Below are 24,519 nucleotides of genomic sequence, written 5' to 3'. Positions count from 1 at the left end.
TATAAAGGAAATAGTCTTTAATTTTAAATTCCTTACCTTATCCTTGTTTCCATCCGCATCTGTATGTAAGGTACCTGCAGTACAACAATAAACTGCATTACCAGAGGGACGGAGCAATGTACTACTGAATCAATGTACTTTGGTTTCTATTATTAATTCTGTATTATTAGTTTGATTAGTTTTCTTTTTTCTTGAAAGGGTTCAGATGAGACTGAAATAGCCATGAAAAGTTTCAATTAAAGAGTGAGTGCACTGTGTAATCCTGCTTGGTCCCTCCCTTTACCAGAGTGGGTGGGATTGTTCAAACACTGGCAGCGATATGAGAGAGTAGTAGTAGTAACAAACTTGTGCTGTAACTACAAGTCAACCTATGACAGAACGCTGACTTTACTGCTTTATGTGAGGATTTGATTGGCTGTATGAAAACAAGTTGTCTATCTAAGTAGTATGGAAGTTAATTCCATTGAATTAATGTAAAAGGGGTGCCATCATGAAACCAAAAATAAAAGTTTTACCCCTTCGGTCTCTGATTTTTCTCTCAAAGGAAAACACAGGACAAGTGATCTACAGAGTAGATGTGTATATTGGAGTGGACAAAACAACTTTAATTTGGACTTTAGCAGGGTCAGTTCTGATAAGAAACACCTTATAATCTTCTTCTCCGCTGATTATGTATTTTTTTCTCTGATGACATTAGTACAGTCCTCTTTGTACCAAGCCCCCACCAACAGCGTTGCGCTATATGGTGATTTTGGCTTAGAGGATGCACTCAATATTGCAGCATGACATGATGCCCACTGGACCAAAAATACTTTTTCCCATATAAAACCATACAAAAGTAATGATTATAAAAAAAAAAAAAATCCTGAAATTACTTTTTGTATTATCAGAATGTGATACAATAAAATTCATGTCTGTGAGGAGCCAACAGAAAGTCAGCTGGCTCAGCCAGAAGAAATCTCTAAAGCTGTGTTCAGACAGACATTAGTACTGAATTATGCAGCCCCCTTCAGGAAATTCACTCCGCTGATGCAGCAGGGGCTTTTCAAAATTAGTGGCCTCTGCTCACTTCATTAAGTGGCACATTGAGCCCAATTTTAACAGGTGAATACTTTAACTTATGTAACTTGATTAAGTGTTGACAAAATGACAAGAATTGTTTTATTCTATCAGAGTTGAGACATAATTAAAGGTTTATTATTTAAAAACCATTTTGGGGTGTAGTTACTCTTTAAAATATGAATATGAATTAAACCCATGTTACTGTACATCCATGTCAAAATTAAAAAATCAAAACTTGATTACATGTTTACCTTTCTTATTTGGTGCAGATGTTTTCACAGACTTGTCCGGAGGCTCTCCATCTGATGTTGTGCTTCCATCATTCTTCTCTGAGTGTTCAGCATCACCAGGTTCAGTCACTGGATGACACTAAGAAAACAGATGATTTTATTTACCCTTTAGTTCACCAGGTCATCACAACAGAGAAGGTTCTGATGTAACAGATTTAGACTAAACATGTTTCTAGACAATATAGGAGAACAGGGCAAGTTCTAAAACCTGGATTAAAACTATTAGAAATGCTATAATCGTCACCCCAGGGTAGATACAGTAAAGTAGATGGTCTTAAATGCCTGCCATACATCAGTGATTGGCTGCAATAATATTGCAACAATTTTAAATTATGATATTTAAAAGGTGTGGAGCAAATTTCAGATTATACACAGAGGGTAACCAGTTGTGTGAGAAGTGCGACATTCCAAAAAGAGTAATATTTATAGTTTAAATAATTTACAAATTCAATTTCTTCATTTTTGGACAGAACCCCAGTATTGTCCAAAATTAAGGAATTGACACCCGCTCATAAGACAGGATAAGGTTAGCTATCTTTGATTTAGGACTTGTCTTCCAGAAAATTTCATGCATAGAGAGGCCCAGACAGAGACAATGAATACAAAATTGAAGTTATTATTACATTACAAATGGTTATTTCATACCAGTCAGACTACAGTAAATCACATGTTCCAGATAATTGTGTTAAATGCTGGGACGAGAAGGATACATTTCTAGATTTGTATGAGAATGTCAGCCACAGGAATTCTGAAAGAACGTTTATTAAATGTGTGAGCCATGTAACTGGTAAAGCAGTTCCTCTTCGAGCCAAACTCTGTGTAGCTGGAATTTGAAATGAAGACTTGTCACTTTACAGCAATCATGGTTTCATGGTGACTTTGCACTCCTCTGGAAAAACGTGGACATACATTCTATAGGAATATGGACCAAGGAATTGAAGCCTGTCTTGCTTTGGAGTGGTTTACTTATGTTGTTAAAAGGACAGACACAAACTTTACTTGTTAATGACTTTTTGGAAAGTCACACTTTTGAAGGACTTTGCTATTTTTTAGCTTTTTTGTCCTTTTTGCTTTGGGAGAGGGAATGTGTACTGATTGTTTAAATGTACATATTGTATACATTAAAACTCAAATAAAAATATCTTTTTTTCTAAATGTTATTATTATTAATTAACAAGATGAATTGTGTTGCAGTCACTTTCTATAGCATCTAATTTGGTTGTAAATTCAGGTGTTAGAGCTTACCTTTAGCTTGATTGCAGATGCATTCTTCTCTGACTCATCTACTGGAGGGAATGTGGAAAAAGCAGATTGGACAGTAGATCTATACCCATTTATCTCATGATAAGCTGTTCCCCATAAAATCAATAACTATTTGAGTGCACATATTCCTACAGATATGAATACTTTTCATGAGGACATATTTCATTTCATACTGTCACTTGCAATTGTGAATTTTAACATCCACAGGACAGGCGGGCTTCCTCGTGCTTCTGTATTTTTGGAGCCACATATCATGCGCGCTGCCAAGCTGTCTGAGAGTGTGCACATTACAGACTTCCTCTAGCTGAGCCAGCTAACGCCCTGTCAGCTCCCCATACACATGAATGGGATAAAATTATTGAATTATACAACTGGTCTTGAATTTCAAGGTGTTTGTAACAGTCAGAAATAATCCATGTCTACATAGTTTTCGAATAGGCCTACTGTTACATGAATTTTCCATCTGAATTTGAACCCTAAAATATATATACACTAAATAAATAGTTATATGTACACTGGAAATTCAGATAGACGAATTTGAAATTAAAATATTTCAGTGCTGTAAATTCAGAGGTATTTAATGTTCAACATTAGATATTCACTTGTTTATAAAACTAAAGTCTGTATGGCTATTTTCTTCTATATTCACCTTTCTTATCTGATGCAGTTGGTACTTCAACTGTGATTTCAGACTCTCCTGACGTTGTTTCATCGTTCCTCTCTGAGTGTTCAGCTTCACTAGGGTCATTCGCTTGATCACCCTACAAAATAGATGATTTGTTTTACAATAAATTCCTCAGGTTAGACCCACTGACAACATGAAACCAAGAAAACAGCATCTGGATAAATAGAGATAATATAACAAGTTGAGGATCAACAACATGCAATGTTGTCACGATTAAGAGAGTGATGAAACAAAAATAAAGTCTGTTAAGGGAATCATTGAGTTAAAACCTTTTCAGTTTAAGATGAAAATAGAATAAAGTATCTCATATCTTTCTGAAAACATAGATGTACAGATGTGCTACCAAAAAAACTTCCTGTGAATAAAGGTTTTGGATAGAAAGAACTTGGAACTGTCCTAATGCAGCTGTATGATGATGACAATAATGCCTTTACCTCGGCTTCAGTCTCACTCTTCTCTAACTCCTCCACTGCAGTGCAGGCTAATGTAGGAAAAACAGAAAACACATGATGAGCTTCAAAATCATAATGTTTGGTTAGTTATTGATTTATCCCATATTTAATTTATATAGATTTATTGAACTTTATTTTCAAAACTTTAAATTACCTTTGTCGTTTGCCACAGGTGGATTTTCAAATTCGACTTCAGGCTCCCCTCCAGCTGCGGTGTTGTCATGGTCCTCTGCCTCCATCTTATCTGCTCCTCATTCTTTACAGAATAACAGGACAAAGTCACAAACACAAATACTGAAATAAAATATTTCTGTAGGTGTGAATTGCCTTTCAAGCTGACTGGACAGAGTATTAGATAAAGACAAGGACTATAGCTAACATATAACTCATCTTGGTGAACATGCTGAATATTTCACTGAAGGTGAGAAAAGTCCAAATTTTGCGATGTGGAAAAGAAACATCGTTTTCCATTTTTCCTGTCTCCTTTTTCAATGAGTGGACCGAGAGCTGAGTTATTATTTTAGGCATATCAGTAAGACATGAACATTAATTACAAGGTATATTAGCCACAGCTTGTCCAACATGATTTTTTGTAATAAAATTTCTGTCAGCCAGGGATGTTTCTAGGATTTGACGACACTCAGAGCTTAGCCTGGACCTCTGTAGGTGGGTCCGTTCTTCCCCAGATTTTTTTTTTGATAAACAAGCTCTATTATAATTTTTTTTTATAGACTCTGGCACCTTATTTACATTCAAAGTACATGTCTTAATCACTGAAAAATTGAAATGTGTACCTCAAAATCTGTTGTTTACCTTCCAGATTAATTATGCTAGTAATTAGTATTAGTATTGACTAGAAGCATACTTCACAACTGCTATCATTAAACATATATTGACATGATATCTACATTAAAAGAATAGAGAAAAAAATCACTGTACTGGTAAAACTAAATTGGGAATAATTTCATTGTATGTTGCAGGCTGTAGTGATTCCCACAAGTCTTTACACAAAACAACTATAACAATGTTAAATAAACTCACCATTGTTTTGTGTTTTCATAGCTGTGCCTCTTCCCAGTAGATGACAGTTATCAAATGGAAACACATGGGAATATATATATCCTTCATCTCTGGGTGTATCCGTCACAAACATCCCCTATCCGCTTTTCACAAGGCAAGACTTCAGCATGTGCATTTCCTGTAAATCAGTGACAACAAGGGAAAGTGAAAGTTGGACCATAAAGTCAGGAGTTTAATCAAAATAATACAAGCAGAGGTTTTTGAGATGATTTAAAGAGGTTTGAGCATCATTGTGGCTCTGTCATGAAACTCTTGAATTGTGTCTCCCAAATCAACAAACAGAAATAAGGACAAAGCTACAGATCTGAGGTAAGGTTTGAAAGTTTCTTACAGCAGATAGTTAGTTAGCACATTACTTAGTTATTTTCTTGTAACCATTATTGTGAAAATCTTTAAATAAATATAATCTTAAAAAATCATCACACAAGTAAGTTTAAGGAAAGTTGTTCTGGAGGGTGCAGTTGGTCTGCACCCTCCATGGAAGTTTTGAAATGAAATCACAGCTTTAGAAAAAATGAAATCACATGTACCTACATGTATGAATCAGTATGTATTGTACTGGTACAACTAAATTGGGAATAATTTCATTGTATGTTGCAGGTCATAGTGATTCCCAGAGGTCTTTACACAAAACAACTATAACAATGTTAAATAAACTCACCATTGTTTCGTGTTTTCATAGCTGTGCCTGTTCCCAGTAGATAACAGTTATCAAATGGAAACACATGGGCATATATATCCTTCATCTCTGGGTGTATCCCTCACAAACATCCTCTATCCGCTTTTCACATGGTGAAGAGTTCAGCATGTGTATTTCTTGTAAATCAATTATAACAAGGGAAAGTGAAAGTAGGACAGCTCTGTTATGGAATTTTCCATCTTTAGGGGTTACAAATTGGGTTACACTGTAATTCTTAAGCAGGAAGGGGACATTGTCTCCTCTCCTTAAGACTCCAGCTGTCTGTGATGTTTTGGGGAAAGCAGAAACCTCTCTGATAGAGGGTATATCAGCATTGCCATGGACATTCGAACCAAAACTGCTGAAATTCCATGCAACGTGACCTAAACTGACATGGGTAAAATGCAGTTCCTTGTTTAGAATCTAGTGAACCAATTAGACTAATTTTTCATATTGTAGGCTGATAAAGACTAAGACCTTCAGGGGCAGAACAGAAAGAGACAGTATCCGAGTTGCAAATGACTTCAATGTTTGCTATTTCAATTCTCCTTGGCCAAGTACTTCAATAAACATTTTCAGCTTCAAGACATCAAAGGCTCGTGTCCGTTTCTCTCCACCGAGGTGCTGACCATCGCTCAAAATATCCACAACAAGCTCTACCTCAGGATTTCCCGGAAACCTCGTAACAGTACTAATAACACTAAAAAAACATGAATCTGTTAGTGGAGTTTGGCTTTCACATAACAATGTAAGAAAGGCAATAAACACAGTTAATAAAGGTAAAAGGTCAGGTTTTATGGGTTTAAATATATTCTTATGCCTACCATACACTAAAAGACTTTTAAAAGACTAAAATTTGACACCCTCTCACATCTAAAGACATCAGTCACTGAACTTTTAGTCACAGACTAAGATTTTGCAAAGACTGGGGATCTTGCAGGGTCACTATTTGCAAGACTACAACTAGATTCCTTTTGAGATTATTTCCCATCCTGCTCCTGGTGAAATTTGCAAGAAGAAAAATGGTGGAGAACAATGGAGAAACAGAAACAGAAGCTGCTCTTGTGTGTGCATCGGTTTGTTCTGAAAAACCAGCCAAAAGAAAATGTTAATTATGTCAATCATTCATAATTCAATCATGTGTGGAAAAGCAGTAAATACACTGTAGACACACAGCAGCTGACAGAAAGAGGAGGTCAGAATATACAGAGAAATATTAGCTTTTTCAGGATGAATAAATGTTAATGTAACTTGTAAAAAGGGAAGCTAAAGGGCAACAAGAATGCTGAACTTTCAGGTTTCATCAGGACTCATTAATAACACCATCAATTACATCATGTTTAATCAGGAAAGTAGTTTAAAAACACGCAATCATTTACTGCATACTGCTGTTAGAAACTGGGTACAATCAGCCACCATCAGTAATCAATACAAACACACATTATTAGGCTGTAAACTATTAATCAAACCAATAACTAACAGCAGTCAACGTCACACAACCTTATCATACTTTAGCAGTTACCTGGTGTTTCTGTAGTGGTGACAAAACATTAATAAATATACATATTAGTAGTTTGAATTAAACTGACGCTCCTGCGATCTCTGCCAAACTCCCTTTAAGAAATATGACATTAGCAATTCCAAAAACACATAACTCTAGAAACACAAGAGAAAAGGCGTCATATGTCGACAGTCTTCTTGTCAATTCGGCATCAGTATAATTGATAAAGATAAACTGTATTTCCGTACAAACTTTACAATTTGGATTTTGTTCGCTCAACTCGCCACCAGCCTCCGTTGGTTTGCTGCAGTACTTTAGCGGGAGAAGGCGGTGGGAATGAGAGGAGAACAGGTACAAAAATTAAAATTTCTCAGTAAAATACGTGCTGGTTGGTGGATCAGATGCAAGCCAAATTAAACACAGACTCATAACACTGTTCATTAAAAATTTATCGTGTGTGTGACGGTATTTTTTCGGTCGTTACAGTAACTATGCTGCTTCCCAGTTGCTGCTGGGGACAGCGCACCTTCACTATTTGCATGAGCCAAGACTAAAGACTATTATACATGTTTGAGTTTATCGGAATGTCAAAACGATCATGAAAACGAACATGGCAAAACTCATGATTTTATTGCCACATTAGAAATTTGTCTGTGACAGTGAAATCATTTGAAAAGTCGTCTGGTGTAAGGCCAGCATTAGATGGGATTGCTAAAACTGATCTCAAACAATCTCGCTGTTCTGGAATGAGAGAGAGTGGCTATAGAGATGAGCTCCTGAATACATCTCAAACTTGGATCTAAGCAGTGGGACATTTTGCAAAATAACCTTCAAATAATCTTCAGAAAACGCTCTAAAGAAGAGGTAACAGCATAATTCAGCAAGAACAGAAGAGGAAATATCATCTTTGGATATATTTTTTAAAACAAAACAACTAGCTAGCTGTGAACTGCTACCTGCTACCTGCCACTGTTACCAACATTCCAAAGGAGAAACTGCACTTAGAAAGCTAACAGAAGAGTTATTTTGTGAAGATAAGAAGAAGAAATGAAGGGGTCATTGTTGGTGGTATTCTCTCTCTCTGTCTCCATTTACAGCAGCCTCTCCTAGTTCCAACTATGTAGTGTCTTTGTTCATGTCTACGTCTTCATCTGTGTCATCGTGTGGAGTGCAAAGTCGTGTTTGGATTGACTACAGAACAGTTTTATTTGGTAAGCTCAGTTGTCAATGAGACTTTGGTTCTTCCTTGAAAAGGACCTCAATTTGCTTTAGGAGACATATTTTCTTATTTTGTGTGACATTTAAAATGTTTAAACCATGAATAAATGGTAAATAAACCATGAAACGACCGATTTCATATTCACAACCGTCCATCACAGACTCCAGTCATCAATGCGTACACAGTTTGAAGTTGGGGGTTGCCATGCAATCAAGTTGAGTATCCCCCATATCCAGCTTATCAATCGTTATCATACTTAACTCACTTTTCACAGAAAACACACAAACCTGGCATCTCTGCAGAGATCTTAACCATTAACATTATGTTAAGTTAAAATGGCTAGTCAGTGGTTACAGAGCTGAGTAGTTTTTAGCAGGTTTTTAAATTTGGTTTTGAACGTACTGATGGAACTGCAGCTCTTCGTATCATCAGGCAGGACATGCCACTGAGTTGTGGCTGTCACAGAGAAAGCTGATTGTCCAAATGCAGTGCAAAGAAATGGTACAATCTGGTATAGAGGATATTCTGGAGGATCTAATAGAATTTACTGAGTGAGTTTACACACAGTCTAAGGTTGTTTTTTTTCCATCTGTGAGAATGGGTAAAAAAAAAAGTTTTGGCATGTGAAAATGTATTTATTTTTTGTCAGGATTTGAGGTGTTTGTTGTAATACTCATTTCAGCCACAACTGACCACTCTAAACACAAGGTACATATATTATGTGTTTGCAAGTTATTAAACATTACTGTCATGTCTTTATTTTGGCTGTATTTTAATCAGCACTAATCTGCTGTTAGCGTTAGCTACACTGACATTGGCTGTTAGCCCACTAGCTAGCAGGCTAACATATTGTTCATGGCTAACCGCTACAACCTAGGTTAGATAGTTAGTTAGTTAGTTAGTTTACTGTAACGTCAGTCATGGTAACGGTGTCACTTCACCCCTTATGAGTGGGATGTTTTACAAATAAAGATTTTTTTTAACAAAAATGTATGAGTGGGACATTTGGACACTTGCTAAGGGAATAGGATAACTTTGTAGGCTACATTTAATGATAGCTATACACAAGAGAATAAGCACTCTGGATACATTTTGATGTTAGCTATTTTAATTAGTCAGGTTATTTTTACGAAATAGAATTGGATGTTGTTTATTGAATATTGCAATTATAGTACAATGCTTATTCTTAATAAGTCCTTCAGTTGACAGATGAATCATTGGTACTTATACAGTTGGTTCTCAAACCTTTTCATGTCAGGGACCCCCAAATTTATATGTAACTATCTGAACAGACAGTTGTTAGATATAGTGTAGTATAGAATTCCATAACTGTCTGTACTGTAGGTGGGGAGAAAACTGTCACATCTGATCAGAATAGTCATTCTTATACATTGTGCTAATTTGTTGTGAATAGAATATTAGTAAAGTTAAACTACTCCCCATTTTTATGGGGACCCCCTCAATGACTCCCTGGCGTCACCAGACCCCTATTTTCTATATCACCCTTGAGGTCAGGTAGCTCATTTTTGTTGTTTAATATTCCAGAGAGAAGTCCAACATTTTACTTGTGGGTCCAACAACTCCTAGAGGTGTAGTCCACATCGATGAAGTAGGAGGCCATGTAAGGTTAATAAGCTTTGTTTATTTATTCAATGAATAAAATACTTAAGTAACAGCAACTATGACTCTGAATGATGCTGTCTTTTTTCACAGAGGGCAGAATGAGACCTACACACTGTTGGGGAAAAATCCAAACCGGATCAGCTGTGCGAAGGTAAGGTGTTATAAAGTATGACCCAAACTGTCCCAAACTGGAGCAGTGAGCTAAACTTGAAAGTTCTCAGAGAGAAAATAAGAATATGCTGTTAGTCTTACTTGAATGCCTTTATATGTAACACAGTAATGATTGTACAACATGCAAAGCATTAAAAAGACCCAATTTCAGCTCACTCTTTCAATACATTATGATTATGCTTCTCACTTTAAGTAGTGGATTTTCTCTTTTATGTTTTTTACTTTTAGACCCTTCTTTGCCATAACATACAATATAAGATTATTGCAGATTGGAGTAGAGTCATTTCATCTGAATAAATCATTCTTTCTCTTGATGAAATCTATAGGAAAAATACAGTATGCACAACTCAAAGGTCCAAGCACACCTGAAGGTTCCACTGGTGGAACTTTTCTAGCCAAAAGGAAGTCATGACAGTACATGTTACATAACTTGCTAACACACAATATATGCACTTTGTTTTTAGAGCGTATGGAGAAATTAAAACTCACCTGGAAGAAAACATGAATGCTTTCAGTCCTATTTAGAACATGGGGTAGAGGTGCACTTGTTCTCTCTTGTGGCAGAAATGAGTATTACAACAATAAACACTTGAAATCCAAACAAAAAAACCTGCCAAAACTTTTCACCCATTTTTACAGACAAAAGAAAAACTTTGAAAAATCATCCTGGCAAAACCTTTTTTTCACCTGTTCTTAAGTCATAAACACAGGAGAGAAAAAATAATTTAGATCAGACTTATAAATTGCATGTCCAGAAATATTTTTCTTCTCACTTGCCTTTCAGGGCTTCCGTATAAATGTTTACATATTTTGAATGTACGTATATAAATTTAATCTCTGCATAATGAAGCAACAATACAACAGCACTTTTATACCGATATGTTTTGGTCCGTATCATGTTTGTGACGTTGTAAAGATCCTAAGATTGTAAATATATTTTCCTGGATGTTGCAATAAAGATATAAATATTTTTATCTTACTGTTTTTTATTTTTATAATATTTTTTTGTTGTTATAATAGTTGCAGTTAATCATTCATTTAAGCTGTTCCTGATATCTAAACTGATGAGCTGAAGTTGATGAGGATTACATTGTCAATAAATATGGAACAAGTACTCACAAAAATATGTTTTGGAAACAGTTACCACAACTCAAAAAAAAAAAAAAAATCATCTAATTTATAAAAGAAACTAACAGGTTACAAACTTACTTTTCCTCTAGACCTACCAAAAATAAAACAGTTACTACTCTTGAATCCTTTTCATTACAGTCATGATCAAAGGTTACTCTTTTTAAGAAAATGTTTAAGAAGTCAGACGTCTAACATTTACAGAGGCACAAATTTAGTTAAAAGAAAAGTTTTATCTCAGCTTTTTAAAAGTTGTCTTCCTAATTTTAGCTTACTGCTCTTTTTCATATGCACTCCTGTTACACCATAAGCAACTTTGCTGCAGTGATTTTGGGATCTTAAAACGGTTTATACAGATTTACACAAAAGTTGGGTGTTGTTTTTTTTTTTGCATTTTTATGCATCTTTGCACAAAAATGACTGTGTGGACACACTGTGGATTTTTTTTTACACTGAAAGCACATTTGAAGGGTCTTTTAATAGCCAGTATGAACAGGAGGAATGATTACAGCGAGGAAAACCTCTTTCACTGTTCATATGGACACCTGACTGCTGGTTTAACACACAGTTGAAAAACTGAGAACCTGTCCTTGAAGGTTGAGCAACGATTCAAAATAAGATTCAAGCTTTGCCCAGTTGGTGATCCAGTTTGAGCTCTGGGAAGATGAGACTAAACAACCACTTAATTACTTAATTTTAAGAGCATAAATCACAGTCCCTTTATGAGACCACATAGCCTGCAATATGTAGTTCAGGTGTAAAGAATGGAATTACAGTAGATGAATCGGACTTAAAGGTTGACTGAACTGGGATCCATCAGGATGGAGTAGTGGCAGAGTCTCAGTGATGGACAGTGGAAGAAGTACTCAGATCCTTTACTGAAGTAAAAGTACCAATACAGAAAGAAATACTCCATTACAAGTAAAAGTCCTGCATGAAAAGAAGTACATAAGTATTATGAGCTTGATGTAGTTAAAGTATCGCAGTAAAAGTACATAAGTATTATGAGCTTGATGTAGTTAAAGTATTGCAGTAAAAGTACATAAGTATTATGAGCTTGATGTAGTTAAAGTATTGCAGTAAAAGTAGTGGTTTGGTCCCTCTGACTGATATATTATTATATATGACATCATTAGATTATTAATAGTGAAGCATCAGTGTTAGAGCAGCATGTTACTGTTGTAGCTGCTGGAGGTGGAGCTAGTTTACACTACTTTATATACAGTTAGCTAGTTTAGTCCAGTGGTTCCCAACCTAGGGGTTGGGCCCCTCCAAAGGGTCAGCAGATAAATCTTAGGGGTGGTGAGATGATTAATGGGAGAGGAAAGAAGAAAAAACAAAGTTCTGATACACAAATCTGTTTTCAGTTTTTGGACTTTTTCTCTAATCTTTGATTTTTGCTGAAATATTGGATCATTTGAACATTTATTGAAATGAAAGCATGTGAGAAGTTTAGAGGGAAAAATCACTATTTGGTGGAGCTGTTAACAACTCATAGACATGTGAAATGTGACCCCGACTACACACTGCTTTATGTAAGACGTCAAAAGACAAAAAGGTTGGAAACCACTGGTTTCATCTTTAACAATGTGTTGTATTTTAAAAGCTTGTTATATTATCCATTGTGTCAAATCTTCATCTGAAATAGAGAAGAGATGGAAGTGATTGTTCAGGTGTTTCTATGGGACGTCTCCTCACACAGAGAAAGTGTGTTTTAATAAACCATTAAAATCAGGTGGTGTGTAGGCGTCATCTTACTCTGGATGGAGGCTGAAACTCTTCTCTACGTTTGGCAGAAACTGCTTAGAGGTTGGAGCCAGAGCGTCAAGTATATTCATAGTGCTGCAGGTGAAACCTGCTGAGTCATTGTAAAGTCTGACCAAAAAACAGACACACAACACAGTCATCGTCACAGGAGGAAAACAGAAAGTTCATTCTCAAGTTTATTGTCGGATACAAAAATTCTACAGTGTCAGAAAAGGATGCAGTGAACTCACTAACGTGGAGTCTGTCAGCCTCAGGGGGAGCCTCACTGTGAGCTTTCAGTCGTTTGAATTGCTCTTCGTCTGCAAGCTGCTGCTCCAGTAGCAGTTTTTAAAAAAAATTATAGAACCACCTACAGGTGAAATTGTATCAAACGCTACAGACTTGTTTAGCATCCCCATCTGTACAACTTTGCTGAATCTGGTAACCATGGAATATTACATTTAAGAGATATGGCAGTTAATAAACAGTATGTTGGTGTTTCACTAATGGCCACAAGGTGGGTCTGTTGGTGCTATGATTCAGTATATCATGCAGTTTCTCATGGAGAACTTGTGTGCTGAGTTTCATTTTATTAAAGGCAACAAAATTACAGAAATATCATGTTATAATATTACAGTAGTGCCCCCTGTGGGTAGAATTGTATCAAACATTACACAGTTATGCAGTGTGGCTGTATGCACAACGTTCCCAAATTTGGTTGCAATCCAATTCAGTATTGAAGAGTTGTGGCCCCTTTAGTGCATCAGGCCATGCCTTGAAAAGTTTGGTAACCAATTACAGACAAATGGTAAGTGATACCAAAAAACAAACACATAAGTTTTGTTCGGGGTCCTCTAAATATGGTATGTACCAATTTTGGTAAAGATTAGATAAAATACAGTTGTACTCATAAGTTTACATAACCTGGCAGAATTTGTAAGATGTTTACCACTCATAGTGTTTATGGTTGTGACCAAAAAGTTCAATTTTGATCTCATCACTCCAAATGACTTTGTTCCAGAAGTTTTGAGGCTTGTCTAGGTGCTGTTTTGCAGATTGTAAGTGGGATGTTTTGTGGCGTTGGTGCAGTTTCTGGCAACTTGACTGTGCAGCCCATTTTTGTTCAAGTACCTCGTTATTGTGCATCTTCAAGCAGCCACACCACGTTTTTGCAGAGGATTCTGTATTTCAGCTGAAGTTACATGTGGGTTTTTTTTTTTTTGTACCCCGAACAATTTTCCTGGCAGTTGTGGCTAAAATCTTTGTTGGTCTACCTGACCGTGGCTTGGTGTCAGCAGAACCCCTAATTCCTAATTTCCACTTCTTTATCAGAGCTTGAACACTACTGATTGGCATTTTCAAATCTTTGGATATCTCTTTATATCCTTTTCTTGATTTATAAAGTTCAACTTTCTTTTCTCAACGGTCCTTTGACAGTTCTTTTGCCTTCTCCATTGCTCAGTATCCAGTAAAGTCAGAGCAGCCCTGGATGAAATGTGCAGGGGTCTCTTAAGAGCTGAGAAATTCATTGACACTAATTGCAAACAAAGAAGTCACAGATGTGGAAACTTACCCTTCATAGCCATTTAAACCTGTGTGTGTCAACATGTGTGTATATTATCAGGACATACATTCTATGTATGTAAACTTTCAGGGCCATTTGGGTGAATTCAGTTATCATTATGATTTAAAAAGAGCACAATTATGTGAAAATAAATGGCTTCACCTGACCACTAACCCTAAATAAAAGTTTTAAGCACGATCTGTCATATTTTCCAAATGGCCAATTTTTCACAAATTCTGCCACTTATGAGCACAACCATATGTGCCAACAGAAGCAAAATATTCTCCCCCCAAAATACAATTTTTTTCCAGGTGCAAATGGGTGTGGCCTATATCAGTTGAATCAGTTTCATCCAAGGAATACACTGTGCAAATATTGTTTTGCCACGCCTCATGATTCATGAGTTATTAGACTAAATGTAAAACATGAAATTTGAATAGTTTAGCACTCTTAGTTTTTGAGATATCAACTTTAAAACATTCCTCCCATAGACTTTCCATTATAAATTTTAATACTTTAAAAGAAAAATTACAAGTTACAATAAACTAATAGCATACACCTCCTTAAGAAGATGTACAGTTTGGCATTTAAACTAATTTTGCATGACAAACAATACAGAAGTAGATACATGCCAAAAAACAGGGAAATAATAACTTGCATGTGCATTTTCTGAAGAAAACAGCTCTCACACATTTTTAAATCTTTAAATCATTTTTAAGTCTTTTAGTGCCACCTACAGGTGAAATGGTATTGAATGCTTGTTCAGCATCCCCATGTGTTCAACTTTGCTGGATTTGGTTACCATGGAATATTACATGAAAGAGATATGGCAGTTAATAAGTAGTATGGTGATGTTTTACTAATGAGGTGGGGCTGTTGGTGCCATGCTTCAATACATCATGCAGATTCCTTTGAAAAACTTGTTTACCAAGTTTCATTTCATTAAAGACAACAAAAACATAATACATAATAAAAACATCAAATCATAATAAAAAGATCAATATAATAGATAAACATATGTATAATATGAAAATATTTGTTTTTGTTGTTGTTGTTTGTTTGTTTGTTTTTTCAATCAGCCTGCATGGATCACCTGCCACATGTGGACTAGATTACATTTGTACAACAGTAAATCACTACACTCATACATGTTACCTAAAATGGTGATCATGAAACACACATTTGGGACAAATTTCTCTCCATAAAACTGATCTATAAACACAACAGCTTCACAGACATTAAAATTAAAATATTTTAGCACAAATGAACTATTAAAGTATCCTTTTTTGTGAATACCAACCGACAATAAATCATCCATGAATAGGCTATAGTTTAAAAATAATTGAAAACTTAAATCAATAAATCAAACTTTATTCTCTCTATTTGTGCAGCATCTTTCCTGCAGGTTAGTACAATTAAAATGCTTCTCAGATGGCTGACAAGCTGAAAAACAGAACAAATGTAAACAGTAAGAAAATTTGAGATTAATGAACACAAAGAAATAAAAAGATTAGATTAGATTTTTAGATTGAACTTTATTGTCATTGCACACAATACAAGCACAATGAATATGCAGTTTTGCATCCTACCAGAAAGTGCAAATCATGATATAATCATGAAATATATACAGATAATAAAAAGAAGGTGCTGACAAGGCAATATTTACAGATGAGGTACAAGGGATAAAGCATATATACTTTATATACAGATTAAATGAAATGTACATTATATATAAGAATAATTATCTATATTAATTTTAATCTTAATTTACACATACTTAGAGGTTGTAAACTTCCAGAGACTTAATGTATTCATGTAAAGTTAATAGTCTCTTATTGGAAGCAATTGAGAATCAGAATCATGAGCAAAATCTTTAAAAACGATCTATATGTCCCAGCCACCACACAGATTGACGAGCACATGCTTTACACTTCAGCGGACCTTGGTGTCCTTCGTATAGTTCGGCTAGCACATCGTTCCGCATTGCTGAAGGTTTTACGAGCTGTGTGTCTCTCAGCAGTAAACCTTCTGTCACTGTGAGTGTAGCTCACAGTGCTCCTCTTGGTGTCTGTGGTTTGTAGTAATGTACAAGTGCCACAAGATGGCGGTAGCTATATTTGAAGTACCATATAGGACCTGGCAGAGATTAAAGCTCTGATCAGTCTGATCACCAGCTGTGATTGGCCACTGCAGTATGACGTTGCGATTCTCCAAAAGTTAACTCTGGATCAACTTTCTCGCTGCAGGCCAGTGAGGCACCGCTGTGGCCACAATGTCTGCAGCCTAAATGCACTACCCCCATGTTCTCGCTGCACTGCTTGATTTGATCTGAATACAGCTTTAGGCTATTATTAGCACATTGTAGAGAATGACAATTTTCACTATTGCAAATCTCAGTGAAATGTGGTCTAACAATGGAGGGTTCCCACACTGAATCTCAGACCCTGGGGTCTCAGACCACAGACAACTACGCTGACCACTCATCCAAAGCTCAGCTCTGTCAGACACAGACCTGCAGCTCTTTATACATCCGTGACACAGAGAGCAAGTGGAGCAGAGGAGAGAAACAGACACAATGATGTAACCTCGCTACAAGCTACAAGTCCAACCTGTGCACTATTTGACAAGTTTTTTTTTCTTCCCAAAAACACTTTTTTTTTTTTTTTTTTAAGTATTTGTACGAAATAGATATTAGTAAAAACCACCTATTTGTGCTTTTCCAAATACTGTATTCATATTTGGCTCCACCCTTACTTTATAGTTCCATATTTATGACATTTTATATGAAACATTAAATGCGTTTAAAGGACGTCTTTTTGTAGACCACATTTCGCCCACCAGTGTAATATGACTTTGGAGAATTACCTTCACACTAATCAATATCGCCTCTCTTTCAAGCTACAACTTAACAAATTATCAAAAAGTTTCTTTCATTTTATTTAATTCCATTTAAAGAGAGAAGAAATTACAAAGAATGGTAATAATGTTTCTTACTATGAGGCTATACTGTGCGTGAACATTGCTTATCAGCTCTATTTTAAGTGCAGTGAATTTAACACATATGTTGACTGGACCACTGTGCAGATATTTTGGAATGAAAGAGATTAGGCTACATGTACAGAAACACACTGATGTTCACAGTGCAGATGTAATGAGGAACTGTTGGGGAGGAACTATGGAGGAAACTCCAAACTGTGTTTCAGTCCGACAGATTTACTGTAACACTGGTTCAGACGGTGGTGAACGTGAAAACTAACCTGACTGAGACCAGGCTGACAGCGAAGGAAGTAATTCTGTTTGATGCTTTAAAAAGAACCAAATTAACTTTATAGTCTTCTTCATTTTTATGCAGAGAAGAAAGGTGTGTTTGTGTTTGTTCTAAACATGTGTAACTGAGACCGAACTCTTTATATTATTATTATGTTTTCAATATAATGATGGTCTAATGTCAAATTACAGTACCTATATTTTAGAATTTAGCACTGCTTACTGGATAAAACAATATTCCTAAAGTCAAAGGTGATGCTCCATATTATCTCAGGTTCAGCAGGTTTTTAGAATCAATAGCATCTAATGAGACTATTCAAAATGTGAAAATGTACACTAGTAAACATACAAGCACTTACATGTGTTTACTGAGTCTTTGCCATTTCAAAAACACTAATCAATAAGAAACTTGGTATTTCAGTAGATATTTATTTATTATCATGACTCATCATACTCATTTAAAAAGATTTTCCTCACAAACACAACACCATTGACATTAATATCCTGGATGTCATCATATTTAAGACAGCAGGAGTCTAATTATTCAAAACAACAAAACTCATTCATATGAGGATACAATAACAGTTTGGTTAAAATGAGATAAACATGACATAGAACAAATTAAATTGAACACTTCAAATATTTTGGAAATATAAAACATTCTTCATCAGTTATGTTTGATATATTCTTTAACATAAACAATACACTTAAAAGAAAGTTAAAATATAAGAAATTCAAAAGATAATATTTGTTTGACAATATTTTCAGATGTAATATCTAGATATGTATGTGTATAAGAAAAAATGTGGCTTGTATAAAAATTCCTGTCTGACAACTTTTTCCATATTCATTGAAATTCAGACTTTTCTAGTGAGTTCAACATAATAAAAAAGGTAAAATATGTCCATGATCACCATTCAGTAAGTTTCAGCTCAAACATCTTGCACATTTCCGTGCTCCTTGAAACAATTGCAACAAACAAATTTCATGAATATTTAAAAAAAAAAAAAAAAAAGATTAAATAAAAAAACAAGATATTTAGACATTTAGACTTTATGCCCATATCAGCATACAACCAATAAATGATAGAAATATAAAACAAAAAATACATAAATGAAAATAGTTGTGGTCATGTCAATCATGACTCCTTGATGAAACAGCAAAAATAAAAAAGTAAAATGTACATAATTTCTGACAATATTTGTGCATCCTGTAAAACAATAATGCAATAGGAGGCTTTATCTTGTCTCATTTCCCCTTTAACTCATCATTGCTAACACACACATCTTCTCTGCAAGGAAAATGCTTTCATTTCCAGATATTCTCACTACAGATGTAGCCAGCTTTGTAGATGTTATTGTTCTCTTGCGCTTGTTTTGTTTATGTGTTCACTTCAATCAAGCAATCAAGTGTTCCTTTACAAGTCAAATCACTGACTTTCCCTATTTCTTTATCACAGTCAGAGTCACCTATATAGTCAATTATAAAATCAGCATAAATCTGAAAACGCCGTTTTAAAGTAGTTTGGTTCATGTAAAAGAAAACAGTATCGTCATTTTCAGCAGGGTTGTAGTTGTGTTGTGTTGGCTACCTCACACATTTCATCCAGACTTTTAATAGCTTCTTCTTTAGAGTGCGTTTCCCACTCGCTGGGAATTTCACCTCTGCCCTTGAATTTTAACTCATAGTGGTCTTCCAGTTGCTTTTGAAATCGACATACAAACCATTTCCAGTATGCCAGCTTAGATTCATCATGGTCAATTCTCCAGTTGGCATATTTAGGGCCACCAGTTCGGTACTGTTTATAGGGAATGGACTCATCTGAATCACTGTGAAGGTGAAAACGTAAATCACTTGCCACTTTTGTTGTGCAGAATTCGATGCTCATTTCATCTGTGTTTCTGTAGTGCCTACCGGTGACCGCAGTTGATCGATGGAAAGGCACGCTGTGATCCTCAGGACTGTGATCCTCCAGGGTGTTGGTACAAACAGCTGCACAGAATGGACACTTTACCCAGCAGCACTTACACAGCTGATCAATAAGGATTTGATCTGGCTTCAGCCTGAATTTCTGCATCTTATCCAATGAGAGGCGCCTCAAGTCTTGAATGATGGGTTCAAGTCCTTTCTCTATCTCTTCTTTAAGAAAGTCAAATTTGTTTATGTCACTGAAATTTTGACAACAAATGGTGTCGAATGTTAGCTCATCATTTTCTTTTACCAAACTGGAAAATTCCTTCAGCCACATGTCTATGTCTCCTCTCTGAGTTTTGACCCTCTCTGTTGCAGTAAATAAAGCTTGAATCACAAGTTTCTTGATGTCGTCAACATTTTTCTTGAGTATATTCAGTGCTTTAGCTTTGTGTTCTGTAAAGATGTATTTCTTTACTTCCTCTCTTATGAAAATTTTTGCTTGCTTCCTTGGGTGTCGGATGTACCTGATGTAACTATCAAAGTCTTCTTTCTCTGCCAGTGACTTCAACACATGTTTCTCCAAGTTCAACCTGCTCCCTTTGAATGCTGGGGAATTGCATCTCATCTCTCCAGAGAGATCAATGGCGGTCTTGTTACAGACAGCTTCAACAGTGGAATCCTTCAGTTTTTCACAGATCAGTTCTCCAAGCACAACAGCAGATGAGTGTCCTTTGCAGAAACTTCTGAAAATGTTGTAATATTGTATTTTCTTGCTTTCTACAAAAGTTACAGCATCATTTTTCGTTTTGAATTCATTGTGGGACTCTAAAAGCTTACTCCCTGCCATCTCAAGCACATATAGTAGGAGATCAACTGTAAACTCCTTCTTCAGGGCATATTTCCTCGTATTTTCAAATTCTGTCACTTTTTCTTTGACATTTTTGGCCACCTCCTGCAAGTATGTTTGACTGTACCCTCTTGTAGCTACAGGTTTGCTCTCAATTATGTCAATGCTCTGTTGTTTAACATCATTAATGAGGGATGTGATCAGTTGTTGCTCTTCATATGAAAGCTTTTCACTTGGTTTAAGTAGTCCTTCTTCTTGTTTTGTTGATCCAGATCTAAAAATACTGAAAAGAAAACAAGTTCTCCATCCTTCTTGCCCTTTTATCTTCTTGTTTGCCCTCTTATCGTCTTGGGATTGTTGGCTTTTGTCGCAGAGCTCTTCATGCTTGTTCAGGGTTACATACTTAAAATAACTCCCCGTTGTTGATATTGTTTTGTAGCTTTTAGAACTCTTTGAATCATCTATTAGAGCCCATTCATTACAGAGCTCATTAAGGATAGATATTTTTTCATCTTCCAGGTCGATATCCTTTATAGGTTTAATGTCTCCAGTTAACTCAGTAACCCAGCCACTCCAAACACCGTTGAAATGCTTTTTAAGTTCCTCTTCATCTTTGGCCTTGTCTCTTAACTGTTGAGCAAGTTCTTTGCTCTTTTGTAGCAGCATCTTTTCAAACTCTGCCTTCTTTTCATCTAGTTTTTTACAAGCATTCTTCTGCAGGATGACCTCATCCAGTTTTCTTTTAACTCCCCTCACCTGTTCATCATGAAACTCTTTGATTTTGATATCAAATCGGCCTCGCCACTGAGCCAAGATTTCTTTGTCTCTGTCATCATCAAAGTACTCCTTCATATCTTTTTTGACTTCTTCATATGTTTTGCTCATTTCTTTAAAAAGATAACTAGGATCAACTTTCTCAAGTTTTCCATTTTCAATTCTGTTATAAAGCTGGTTCTCAACGGTCAACATGTTGCTCCTCAGGGCCCAGGTCCAGTTCCCATACTGGACCTCAAGTTTTCTGTACACTGCAATTTCAAGTGTGTTTTTGAAACTGAAAATGAAGTTTTCTTTCAGAAGTGCTTCCCACAGGTCCTTTATGTTGCTTTTGAACTTTGAGAGAGTCGTCCCAGCAGACTGTGAGGCTTTAGAGAGGATGAAGTTCTTTAAATCCTGGATGCTCTCACTATAACCTGGATTTGGAGGTGCCATGGGTGGACTTCCCTCCCACAGTTGGGCAAAGTATTTCACATCTTTTTGCACATCAAATGCAATTATCTCATTGAAGCATTCAGCATCATAAACCTCCTCTTTGGCAGCTAGTTTAGCCATCTCGTCCAGTTTTTCTTGCAGTCGTCTCTTTCCATCCATGTTTTTCTCTGCAGCTCCAATATCTGTTACATTCTGGTGAACAAACACACAACTTGGAGAAAGTTTAACTTTCTTCATCCTCATGATAGCCTGAACAACAATCTGCAGCACATCTTGCATGTCAGCTGGATTCTCTCCAAAGATGTTGATCAATGTCATGTTTCCCAGACCAATAACAAATGTTGCCAGTTCATTGTCGTGGTGAAGAGTGGCGTTACTTGCCAACTCAAGAGCACGCAGTCCTTCGGTGTCCACCACTAGAACATAGTCAAACTTAAAGTCTTTCATCTTCATCTCCTCTGACACTTTGACCAGCTGCATGAAGGCACCCTTGGTGCACCTGCCAGCACTGACTGCAAACTGTAATCCAAACATGGCATTCAGCATGGTTGATTTTCCACTGCTTTGTAAACCCAGAACTGACAAAACAAAAATTCTCTTGTCGCCCAGTTTGTTGATGACTTCATCTAAAAGACTAGAGATCCATGTTAAAGGCACATGACCTGCATCACCATCCATCAGCTCCATTGGGTGCCCTGCTATCATCAGCTCTGCAGCCAGCTCAGGGTATTTAGACCAGTCAGTCTCTTTCTGCTTTGTTTGTTTCTTCAGAGATTTATGGGCTTCATAGATCTGTCCAATTTCTCTAAAGATGTGCTCTAAGCCAAAAGTAGCTGACTGTAGTTTTGCTGATATTTTCTCAAGCTCAGTTTGCTTCTTTATTAACTGATCAGATTTGCCACGCTTCTTCTTCAAATCCAAGACTTCAGACCACTTTTCATCATACTCTTGGAGAATTGAGGACAGATCATCTGTGGAGAGTGAATCCAGTAAGATCTGAAGCCATTTCAGGAAATACTCTTTATCCTCTAATGGCAGAGACGAGAGGCTTTCAATGAACAACTTTATCAGTTCACTAAAGGAAGCATCACATTGTTTTTGACGTATTCTCTTCAATTCCTGTTGTTTTTCACATTTCTCCTTCTCAATGTGCCCTTTGAGGTGATACTGTGCCTTGTTTGTTTTGCACCATTCATGCCACAGTCGGCCTTGACAAGGCAGATATTTATCTTTGATTTTTGAAACATCCATCTTTTGAAGTAAATTCACTATTTTCATAGCAGCAGATTTTCCTTTTTGGCAGACGGTGTTATCTTCATCCACTTTGATTCCAGAGACCTCAGCCATGGTTTCCAGCTGGAAGGATGTATGTTGTCCAGACAAGATTTTTCCAATGATTTCTTTCAGTTCTTCACAAACATCTGACAAGCTTCTGTCTTTCAGACCCATTTTGTATTTTCCCTCTTTTGTCTCAACTGCACCACAATCATCATCAACAATGAGACAAATGAGAGGCTTTGAAGACTTAAAAAGGGCTGAGATTACTGTGCAACTTTTGTGATTCTTCTTCAGAGTTTGCAACAGAACAACATTGACTGAAGACTTTTCCATAAGTGTTTTACACTGTTTTTCAATCAACAGAGCATCACCATGAAGATTACAGAAGGCAATGCAGTCAGTGAAGGCATCATCATGTTTCCCAGCAGGGCAGTACCATGCAATCTCTGCCACACCATCCATCAAATGGCGAGATTTGGTGCTACCTTTGCAGTTTCTGTGGAAGAATGTACTGTGACGGTCGTTGATCAAAGTGTTGATCAGCTGAGATTTAGACTGTGATGGTGAATCAAGACGGAAAAATGACACCATGGGCATCTCAGCTTTGCAGATGGGCATACTCTTCATGGTGATGATGTTTGAATCATCTTTGGTTTGAGTTATCTTCCAGCTTTTTGTTATTTGTCTGAATGTCCACAGTGGACACTCAATATCCATTGTGACGGGGTCAGGAACAAGGAAAGGTAAGGCGTACTGACACTGCGATAGCTTTGTAATCATGTTCTGTTTAAGAAAGCTGTCTGAGAAGTGAAATACTGCCATTTGAACATCCATTGGATGCACATGAGACTGTTTTGGTTTAAGAGAGTCTACACCGGTGATAAAATTAGCAAAGTCATCTTCTTCCTCTTCTTCTGTTTCTGTGTTCTGTGGCTTTGAATGGCTCACCTCAGGACTGTCTTGTTTTACAGGAATATATCTGGCTCTGTAGTCTAACATCATTAACCTCTGAAGAAAAGTGTGAGCTAGATCTTTCTCAGATGTGTTGTGTTGCTGTTTTACAGGTTGACTTATTCTAAGAAAATCTGCTGGTGTCAGTTTCTGTTGAAGGTGAAGTCTGCTGAGCAGACTCTGATATTTCTCCTTCCTGTTTTCTTCAAAAATCTTCTCTGACTTCTGTAAATAATAAGTAAATAATCATATGCTGTATGTAAAAATGAGAACTTCAAAGACTGGGTTATAAAGTAAATAGTCTTTAAATTCCTTACCTCATCCTTGTTTCCATCTGCATCTGTATATAAGGTACCTGCAGTACAACAATAAACTACATTACCAGAGGGACAGAGCAATGTACTACTGAATCAATGTACTTTGGTTTCTTTTATTAATTCTGAATTATTAGTTTGATTAGTTTTATTTTTTCTTGACAGGGTTCAGATGAGACTGAAATAGCCATGGAAAGTTCAATTAAAGAGTGAGTGCACTGTGTAACCCTGCTTGGTCCCTCCCTTTACCAAAGTAAAAAAATACAACAGAGTGGG

General features: G+C 36.4%; 1 protein-coding gene and 1 long non-coding RNA gene across 29 annotated transcripts in view; one reads left to right on the top strand and one right to left on the bottom strand.

The window, feature by feature from the left end:
- Positions 1-24,519, bottom strand: part of LOC137168212 (interferon-induced very large GTPase 1-like) — a 65,472-nt gene that overhangs the window by 5,514 nt on the left and 35,439 nt on the right. For 25 of the 28 annotated variants that reach the window (XM_067570717.1, XM_067570738.1, XM_067570722.1 and 22 more), the window contains 5 exons: positions 3,735-3,781; positions 3,265-3,376; positions 2,598-2,638; positions 1,314-1,431; positions 37-74 (listed from right to left, as the gene is read on the bottom strand). In XM_067570717.1, the coding sequence (XP_067426818.1) occupies positions 37-74; positions 1,314-1,431; positions 2,598-2,638; positions 3,265-3,376; positions 3,735-3,781 (356 nt within the window). Of the gene's footprint in view, positions 1-36; positions 75-1,313; positions 1,432-2,597; positions 2,639-3,264; positions 3,377-3,734; positions 3,782-18,123; positions 24,155-24,246; positions 24,285-24,519 lie in introns of those variants that run through there. The other 3 variants (XM_067570720.1, XM_067570728.1, XM_067570729.1) reach the window with 3 other exon arrangements.
- Positions 7,787-10,961, top strand: LOC137168150 (uncharacterized). Its single transcript, XR_010924243.1, has 4 exons — positions 7,787-8,223; positions 9,777-9,857; positions 9,945-10,005; positions 10,352-10,961. It is a non-coding gene; the product is annotated as an uncharacterized lncRNA (long non-coding RNA).

This window comes from Thunnus thynnus, chromosome 17, assembly GCF_963924715.1.
Source record: "Thunnus thynnus chromosome 17, fThuThy2.1, whole genome shotgun sequence".
Lineage (NCBI taxonomy): Eukaryota > Metazoa > Chordata > Actinopteri > Scombriformes > Scombridae > Thunnus > Thunnus thynnus.
This window is presented reverse-complemented; position numbering and strand designations above follow the sequence as displayed.